A 9,320-nucleotide genomic window follows, 5' to 3' on the forward strand; every position below is an offset into this window, starting at 1 on the left:
CATTGACTTCCCCACTTCCTCTTCCCACTGACTTCCTCCACTTCCTCTTCCCACTGACTCCCCCACTTCCTCTTCCCATTGACTTCCTCCACTTCCTCTTCCCACCGACTTCCTCCACTTCCTCTTCCCACCGACTTCCCCCACTTCCTCTTCCCACTGACTTCCCCCACTTCCTCTTCCCACTGACTTCCCCCACTTCCTCTTCCCACTGACTTTCCCCACTTACCCTTCTTGATTTTTTTCCTCCCTCTCTAGCTTGTCTCTGGCAATTTCCTCCCCCACCGCGGTGGCGCTGTCCCCTAATGGGCAAAGAGCAGCGGTGAGCACTGCCAGTGGGACAATTTATCTGCTGGACCTGAGAACCTGGCAGGTATGATGCAGAAAACCCTCACGTACTGCCCTGAAGGTCTAGGCAAGCCAAGCCTATGCTTAAAACCCTGCTTCATTCAGCAGCACCATTCACCTCCTATCAAATTAGACAATCCTGGTGAGATGGCGGCTCACATCTGTAACCCCAGTGTCAGGGAGACTGAGCCAGGAGGACTGCAAGCTCAGTGCCAACCTGGGCTGTCCATTAAATTCAAGGCCAACCTGGGTGTCCATTAAGTTCAAGGCCAACCTGGGCTGTCCATTAAGTTCAAGGCATAGAACAAAATGAAACTTGACAGCAGACATGACTGTGGGCCACCACTGTCCAGTGTCCACTCGGGCACGCTGTTTAGCATTTTGAGGAACACAGGGCTCATGATAAGATCCGTGTGAGTTGTGTAGATAGAAGAGGGCCTTGGATGGAAAAGGGCAGTCCTTATGACTTGCACATGAGCCTTGCAAAGACACAGGAGAGAATGTTTCTATAAACCGCTGTGAATGACTGCAGCAGCTGGCAATACCAGGCTAGGGAGTGAAGACGCAGCCACGTCACCCTCACCTTTGCGCATGCATGTATGTTACACACACACACACACACACACACACACACACACACACACACACACACGAAATGAGGAATGGTGACCTGGCTTTGATTATGAAGTGCCTTGTACCTGTGATTGGGCTGGGAATGTAGACAGCCATGCCCTTTTGCCTTGGCTTCCTTTGCATGGTGGGGGCTGGGAATGGGTTGGTCCTGGACTGAGAGGATCACCTGAGCCACACTTCCCAACTGGCCATTGCAGGAGGAGAAGGCGCTGGTGAGCGGCTGTGACGGGATCTCCTCTTTTGCATTCCTCTCGGACAGTGCCCTTTTCCTTACTACCTTTGATGGGCTCCTGGAGCTTTGGGACCTGAAGCATGGCTGCTGGTAAGTGCTCCCCTCGTGTTAGATAGCAGTGAGGAAGGAGCCTAGTTTCCAGATGATGCCAGGACCCTGGCTTTGTCTTCCTGGGACAGGATGTTCCAGTCCAAGGCCCACCAGCAAAAAATCACTGGCTGCTGCTTAAGCCCAGACCGATGCCTGCTGGCCACCGTGTGTTTGGGAGGATACCTAAAGGTAACAAAAAGTGACCCTAAACCATGAGTCAAACCTGATTCGTTGCTCAGCATGGCAGAACTGCTGACTGCCTGTCCTGGGGAAGCTCTGCTGAGGCAGGGGACTGGATAAGGTAACTCGCAGGAGCTCTGGGCCTGAGAAACTCTGCCATTGGTGCCCAACGTCCCAATTCCTCTTCTCTCCTCCAGCTGTGGGACACAGTCCGTGGACAGCTGGCTTTCCAGCACACCGGTCCCAAGTCCCTGAACTGCATTGCCTTCCACCCAGAGGGGCAGACGGTAGCCACGGGCAACTGGGCTGGCAGAATTACCTTCTTCCAGGCAGATGGACTCAAAGTCATCCAGGTAAGAAGGTCCTGTGTAGCTCCTGGGGAGAGGGTGCAGGACAGGAGCGTTCATGTTGTGTTGAGCCCGGGCTGAGCACAGACCCTGTTGTTTCTGTTTCTGCATCCACGCCTAGGAGCTAGGAGCCCCAGGAGCCTCTGTCTGCACTCTGGCATTCAATGCTCCCGGGAAGTCTGTGGCTGTAGGCCGGATAGATGGGGCAGTGGAGCTGTGGGCCTGGCAAGAGGGGACACGGCTGGCGGCCTTCGCTGCTCACGATGGCTATGTTGCTGCTGTTCTTTTCCTGCATGCTGGAGGCCGGTTCCTGACGGCTGGAGAAGATGGCAAGGTGAGCTTACAGAGGGCCTGTGGTAGGTTCAGGGGAACAGCAAAAGTAGGTGTGTATTCAGGTGATGCTGGCGGCCTCTGCTGAGGATCCAGGGGGAGTCTGGGTGGTGACAGAGACTTTGAAGGAAGGTGATGTACTGATGAGGACCAGGCAGCAGAGGGGTGCATCTTTAAACTCTTTTCTGGCATCCTAGGCTCAGTTATGGTCAGGATTTCTTGGCCGCCCCAGGGGTTGCCTGGGCTCTCTTCCTTTGTCTGCTGCACTCTCTGTGGCTCTCAACCCAGACAGTGACCAGGTGGCTGTTGGGTACCGAGAAGACGGTATTAAAATCTACAACATTTCTTCAGGTATCAGAGGGGATGTGGGTGTGGATGGGTTTGCACCCTTGGAAAGAAGGTACCTGCTACCTCATTTCTTTTTTCAAATGTTTGTTTTTTATGTGCTCTTCCCTTTTCTAGGTCCCCAGGGGACTCCATGTCAAGCGCTAAATGTAGCAGTGTCGGCACTGGTCTGGCTGAGTCCCAGTGTGTTGGTGACTGGTTCAGAAGACGGCTCCCTGTGTGGCTGGGTGGTCAAGGGATGTTCGCTTCATTCCCTGTGGCTGGTATCCCGACACCAGAAACCTGTGCGTGGACTGGCCACCTCCCGGGAGCTCTTGGCTTCCGCCTCAGGTACGACTGAGCAGTGTTCCGAATCATTTCTTTGCTGGTGTCACCCTTCAGTGTGTGATCAATTACACATGCTCATCAAAATCCGTGCACAGGCGGTTCTCATTCACAACTTTCACAATGCTTTTGAGTGTGTTCTTCCTACACAATTATTCTAGATTGTTTCTAGAAAGAGGAGAGGAGAGGAGAGGAAGTGTTGGATAGCCTTGGTCCTCTGGAAGTGAGAGATTTGTACCTCAGAGATGGCGAGGTGAAGGCAACATTGAGGCCTTGAGAAACGCAGCTTCTGTAGCAGCTGCTGTGGGAAGTGTGGCAGCAAACTGATATAAGAAGCCACATTCCTGCCTGACTGCCATGCAGGAGCTGGGGAGCAGGACCTGCGCACTTCCTGGTGTTCAGGACGTACTTCCCTTTCTGTTTCCAATGCAGAGGACTTCACAGTGCGACTGTGGCCCAGGAGGCTGCTGACACAGCCACATGAGGGAGAAGCCTTTCCCTGCAGTGCTGAGCTCCGGGGACATGAGGGCCCAGTGTGTTGCTGTAGCTTCAGCCCTGATGGAAGCCTTTTGGCTACTGCGGGCAGGGATCGGGTGAGCTGCTGAAGGATGGAGCCCTGGGGTTGAAACCAGATGTGGTGGCCCCGACCGTAATCTCAGTACTTAGAAGATGAAGGCAGGAGGATCAGAAATTCACTGAATACTAGCCAGGACCCGCTTAGGACAATGAGACTCTGTCAAAAGCCAAACGACCACCGTATCTGAAGTGGCTTCGGCTGTGGTCTGGGTCCTTATCCCTGTGCTTGCCTACCCAGAATCTTCTCTGCTGGGATGTGAAGAAAGCCCAAGCCCCTCTTCTGATTCGCTCCTTCTCTTCCTGTCACCGTGACTGGATCACTGGCTGTGCGTGGACCAAAGACAAAGTGCTGGTGAGTGAGGGGCGGGGTGAGGCAGAGCCCAGCAAACAACCTGAAGGAAAGTCATCTCCGGTTCACGCTCTCGGTAGCGTCTTCTGGGCACACAGTATTTGCTGGTTTGACATGAGATCAATCTTACTGATTACTGTGATGGCTCTTCACAGTGCCCTGTAAAGTGGTCACTACTTTGTCTTCTTTGCAGATAAGAAAATAGACCCCAGAAAAGCATTTCTAAGGTCATATCAGTGATAAAGCTGAGCCAATAAGCATTCTTTTTTTTTTTTAATTCTTTACACTGTTGTGTGCATGTGTGTTTATATGTGCATGGGTGCGCCATGGTGCCACAGGGTGTACCTGGAGGTCAGTGCTCTCTTCACACATGGGTTCTAGACCTGAGCTGCGGTTTCTCAGGCTTGGTAGCAAGCCAGTTACCTGCTGAGCTGTTCCACCATCCCTGAGCCGGTAAACATCCTGATAAAAACGCCCCTTTGCCTTTGGTGTTGGCCTTTTGCCCACCAGGCAGGTGCTCTACCATCTAGCCACATCCCTCTAGCCAACGCCTTTTTTATTTTAAGATTCGAATCTTTTTGTTTTTAATATGTATGTGTGTGGGTTTGTGCATGTGAGTGCCATGAAGAGGACGATGGATCCCCGGAATCCAGAGTCCCAGGTCATCGTGAGCTACCTGATGTGTGTACTGAGGAGCGAATTTCTGCCTTCTAGAACGGAGCAATTTTGCAATTGCCGTCTCCAGCCCCAAAGCCCATGTTCCCAACAAGAACACAATAATGTCTCTCTAGCTCTGGAATGCCTGAGGGTGAAAGATTGATTTAGAGATCCCAGAGTATCTTCTTAGGGTTTGTAAAATACATTTTCCCTATGTAGAATGCTTATGTTATTTTATTTTTTAAATATATAATTTACTTTATATTCTTTGTTGTTTTGCTGCATGAGGGTGTCAGAAGCCCTGGAACTGGACTTGTAGACAGGCGTGAGCTGCCATGTGGGTGCTAGGACTTGAACCGGGCTTTCTGGAAGAGCAGACCATGCTATTAACCCCTGAGCCATCTCTCTAGCCCCTCTTACGTTATTTCTTTAAAATGAAGAGAGAGAGATAAGAAAGGACCCACATGTGGTGCTGCACTCCCTTAATCCTGGTATGGTGAGTTCCAGGCCAGCCGGAGCTGCCTAGTGAGGCCCTGTCTGGAGGCACACAGCAGAACGCTAGGGGAAGGCTCATGATCTTGCTTCCTTCACTTTTGACTGCAGGTCTCCTGCTCTAGTGATGGCTCTGTGGGACTCTGGAATCCAGAGTCAGGGCAGCAGCTTGGTCAGTTCCTGGGTCACCAAAGTGCCGTGAGCTCTGTGGTTGCGGTGGTAAGCAATGGACTTCACCAGCATGCTCTGGGAAGGGTAGGAGAATCCGGGAGACTGGACACATTGGGTGTCTACTCCCAAAGGCGAATGGTAAAGCTGTGATACCTAGGACTGTGTTACAGTGCTGAGTCAGATGTGATGGGTGCCACAGAAAATTGTGAATTTCTGGCAGGACTGCAATGTTAGGCCCCTCGGTGCCAACCGAGTCCCTGATCCTTCTACGTCTCCCAAGTCCCTGATGTTTGCCTTCCCCTCTTTGGAGGGAGGTAGCATCTTGGCCAGGTGTTTTCCAGGTTCTTGGTGTCTGAATCAGGAATTAAAATGGCCTGGAGATATGGCTCAGTAGCTAAGAGCACTTCCTAAAGACCCGAGTTCAATTCTCAACACCCATGTCAGGCAGTTCACAGCTGCCTGTATCTCCAGCTCCATGGAGATCTGAAGCCTCTCCTCTCCCTGGGCACCTCTATTCTTTTGCACATGCCTGTACACACACACACACACACGCACACGCACACATACACATGAACACACTCACAAATGAACACATGCACACGAACACATGCGTGCACACACATGCACACACCTGCATGCGTACGCACACATACACACATTTATTTATTTATTTGTTTATTTATTTATTTAATTTTAAAGCAACACAGATTGTGAGGGCAGAGAGGTAATGTTATTCAAATCAAAACAATAGCCCATCAACAAGGACAGCAGGCCATATAAGTGAAAAGAATACCCAAAGGCCCCGGTTGAGGTCTGAAGGAAGGAGTTTGGTTACTAGGGGTTACTAGGGCATAGGGTATCATTTGCAGGGTTCTCTATTTCTGTGCATAGACTTGTATTAAATAAGCCGTTTGCTCTCTGTATAGGTCTTCTACCACAGTGCATCTACTTTTAATTATATGTATATCAAATAGGGACACAATTGGCTTTATTGCACATGTATCCAAAACTAGTTCAGGCCAGATCATAGCCCCTACCCTCATACCGAGAGGGAAGAGAGGATATGATCGGATGGAAGTCTGACTAGTGTGATGCATGTTAGGGGAAGGAGAAATTTATTCTTTTGTTCAAAGTAGGAGCGTGTGCAGAGCTGTGCAGGTGGGGACTTACTTAGGTTGCCGATGGGTTCTTGGGTGTGTTGTTTGTAGAGGGGGTGTAGGTTGCTGGCGGGTGGTTAGGTGTGTTGTTTATAGAGGGGGTATAGGTTGCTGATGGCTTGTTGTGTGGGTTGTTTGGACTTAGGTTGCTGACAGGTTGTTGGGTAGGTTGTTTGTAGAGGGGGTGTAGGTTGCTGGCGGGTGGTTAGGTGTGTTGTTTGGACTTAGGTTGCTGGCAGGTGGTTAGGTGTGTTGTTTGTAGAGGAGGTATGCAGGGCACATGCAGGCCAGGGTTCCAGGCTGCCAGATAAATTAGCGTGAGACGGTGGTGTTCATACTCCAGACGATGCAGTCCAAGACTGCTCAACTCTTCCCTCTGCTTGCCTTCCTGTTTCCCACCTCCCACACACCGTGACTGTCCTCCAACACCGTGATCCTGGACAGGAGGAACACATAGTTTCTGTGAGCCGGGATGGGACCTTGAAGGTGTGGGACCGTCGGGGCGTGGAGCTGACCAGCATCCCTGCTCACTCAGGACCCATCAGCCAATGTGCAGCTGCCCTGGAGCCCCGCCCAGGTATTGATCCCTCAGCCCTTCCCCTTCCCTGCTGCTACCATTTTTGTTTTGTTTCCTTATCTTCTTTTTCAGTACTAGAGATTAAACCCATGCCTGGCGCTCACTACCCTGGCACTCATTCAAACCTCTCCCTCTGGGCCTGGTCTTTTCCTCCTAAGTTGGTTTCTCTGTCTTTTCAGCTGGACAGCCTGGATCGGAGCTTCTGGTGGTGACAGTTGGACTGGATGGGGCCACAAAGTTATGGCATCCTCTCTTGGTGAGTTCTTTGTAAGAACTGCAGCAGGGAAGAGATCGAGGAGGCATGCAGGGCAACCTCTGCAACCCCCTTTCTCCTAGATGTGCCAAATCCGCACCCTCCAGGGACACAGTGGTCCAGTCACGGCAGCTGCTGCTTCTGAGGCCTCGGGCCTCCTGCTGACATCAGATAATAGCTCTGTCCAGCTCTGGCAGATTCCTGAGGAAGCAGGTAAATGAGGGGCCAAGAAGGTAGCATGATAGAAGCCTGGGACAAAGATGCCAAGGGCAGCCTGATACCTCTTTATCCCTTCCAGCAGCCCAGAAATTTCTTCCCTTCCTTCTGAGACCAGCTCTCACTTTGTAGTCTTGGCTAGCCTGGAACTTTAGACCAGGCTGGCCTTAGACTCTCAGAGATCTGCCTGCCTCTGTATCCTCAGTAACAGGATTAAAGGTGTGGCCATTATTCCTAGGTCAGTAGCAGAGCTCTTTTTTATTATTATTTTTTTTGAAAAAAACAAAACAAAACAAAACAATATTTTTCATTTTACATACCGATCCTAGTCCCCCCCCCCCCAGCTACTCCTCAGAGAGGGTAAGGCACACTGCTTTGGGAAGGCTGAGCAAGGTATCCATCCAAAGAGAATGGGTTCCCAAAAAGCCAGTACAAGAGTAGTGCTAAATACTGGTGCCACTGCCAGTGGCCCCACAGTCTGCCCCAGCCATAAAACTGTCACCCACATTCAGAGGAACTAGTTTGGTCCTATGCTATTTCCTTCCCTGTCCAGCTGTAGTTGGTGAGCTCCCAGTAGCTCAGGTAGACTGTTTCAGTGGGTATCCCCATCATGGTCTTGACCTCCTTGCTCATATTCTCACTCCTCCCACTCTTCAACTGGACTTTGGGAGCTCAGTCCAGTGCTCCGATGCAGGTCTCTGCCTCTGTTTCCATCAGTTGCTGAATGAAGGTTCTATGGTGATTTTTAAGATATTCATCATTCTGACTACAGGGCAAGACCAGATCAGGCACCCCCTCCTCTATTGCTTAAGGTCTTAGCTGGAGTATCCCTTCCTTTCTTCACCAGATGATACATACAAACCTAGGAGTTCTGTGGCCATCACGGCTGTGGCGTGGGCACCAGACGGTTTTCTGGCAGTGTCTGGAGATGAAGCAGGGGAGCTGACACTGTGGCGGGAAGGCAAAGCTGTGGCTACCGCACAGGTGCCTGAGTCTGGGTGGATTCTGTACATTTTAAATTCTGTGTGTTTAACGGAACTTCTGTGGCTTAGAAGTTTGCTTGCACGCCTTGGAGGGGAAAGGTTTATGTTTGTTCCTCAAAGGTACTGAACTGAACTTGCTTCCTACGCAGGCTCCAGGCCGTGTCAGTCATGTGATCTGGTACTCGGCACATTCATTCTTTGTTCTCAGTGCTAATGAAAAAGTCAGCGAGTGGCAGGTGGACCCAATGGGAGGCTCAGCGCTGAGGAATCACAGGTGAAACAAGCAGCTGCTGCTGGGAATGCTGCTCTCCGTCTGCCGAGGGTTTTGTTATGATCTGTCTGTGCATTGGGAGAGACTGCTAGAATGTCAGCTGTCCCTGGCTTTATCAGTTGTTTTCAGATTACATTTACTGGTCTGGGTGTGTCTGTGTGACAAGGATTGGGTATGTGGGGCAGCCAAGTCGTTTTGCTTCCTGCTACTTTGTAAGTAATACCCTGTGAAATGGAGGAGTCTGAGGTAGGCTAGCTAAAGTCCTGCCTCCCTGTGTGTTTATGTCTTTGTAGTCTTCCCCTAAGGGGGTTGGCTCTCCCTCCAGCCACATGTGGGTTCTGGGAATCAAGCTGAGGTCGTCAGGCTTGTTGGCAAGTGTCTTCACCACTGACAGGGGTTCTCTATGTAATAACCCTGGAGGTCCTGAATTCACTCTGTAAGCCAGGCTGGCCTCAGACTCACAAAGATACACCTGCCTCTTCCTCTCAAGTGCTGGGATTAAATAAGGTGTGTGCCACCACTGCCCAGCTAAATGAGTAATTCCGAAATGCCTACCTGGTGTCAAGTTCTGAACCAGGGAGTGTGGTACACATGAATTGTTTTTATTTATTATTTTGGTTTTTGTTTTGTTTTTTTGAGACAGGGTTTCTCTGTGTTGCTTTGGAACCCGTCCTGGCTCTGTAGACCAGGCTGGCCTTGAATTCAGAGATCCCCGTCCCTCTGCCTCCTGAGTGCTGGGATTTAAGTCATGAGCTACCACTGCCTGGCATTTATCACTTTTTTTTTTTTTTT

General features: G+C 50.7%; 1 protein-coding gene across 3 annotated transcripts in view; it reads left to right on the forward strand.

Annotated features, from left to right (window-relative positions):
* The window catches only part of Tep1 (telomerase associated protein 1), a 43,384-nt gene that overhangs the window by 29,494 nt on the left and 4,570 nt on the right, over nucleotides 1-9,320 (forward strand). For all 3 annotated transcript variants that reach the window (XM_005371000.3, XM_026777939.1, XM_026777938.1), the window contains 15 exons: nucleotides 256-370; nucleotides 1,176-1,300; nucleotides 1,390-1,489; nucleotides 1,678-1,833; nucleotides 1,949-2,161; nucleotides 2,355-2,508; nucleotides 2,620-2,832; nucleotides 3,259-3,419; nucleotides 3,641-3,754; nucleotides 5,012-5,119; nucleotides 6,673-6,805; nucleotides 6,985-7,061; nucleotides 7,142-7,271; nucleotides 8,122-8,258; nucleotides 8,407-8,531. In XM_005371000.3, the coding sequence (XP_005371057.1) occupies nucleotides 256-370; nucleotides 1,176-1,300; nucleotides 1,390-1,489; nucleotides 1,678-1,833; nucleotides 1,949-2,161; nucleotides 2,355-2,508; nucleotides 2,620-2,832; nucleotides 3,259-3,419; nucleotides 3,641-3,754; nucleotides 5,012-5,119; nucleotides 6,673-6,805; nucleotides 6,985-7,061; nucleotides 7,142-7,271; nucleotides 8,122-8,258; nucleotides 8,407-8,531 (2,061 nt within the window). The remainder of the gene's footprint in view (nucleotides 1-255; nucleotides 371-1,175; nucleotides 1,301-1,389; nucleotides 1,490-1,677; nucleotides 1,834-1,948; nucleotides 2,162-2,354; nucleotides 2,509-2,619; nucleotides 2,833-3,258; nucleotides 3,420-3,640; nucleotides 3,755-5,011; nucleotides 5,120-6,672; nucleotides 6,806-6,984; nucleotides 7,062-7,141; nucleotides 7,272-8,121; nucleotides 8,259-8,406; nucleotides 8,532-9,320) is intronic.

This window comes from Microtus ochrogaster, unplaced genomic scaffold (assembly GCF_000317375.1).
Source record: "Microtus ochrogaster isolate Prairie Vole_2 unplaced genomic scaffold, MicOch1.0 UNK91, whole genome shotgun sequence".
In the NCBI taxonomy this organism is placed as follows: Eukaryota; Metazoa; Chordata; class Mammalia; order Rodentia; family Cricetidae; genus Microtus; species Microtus ochrogaster.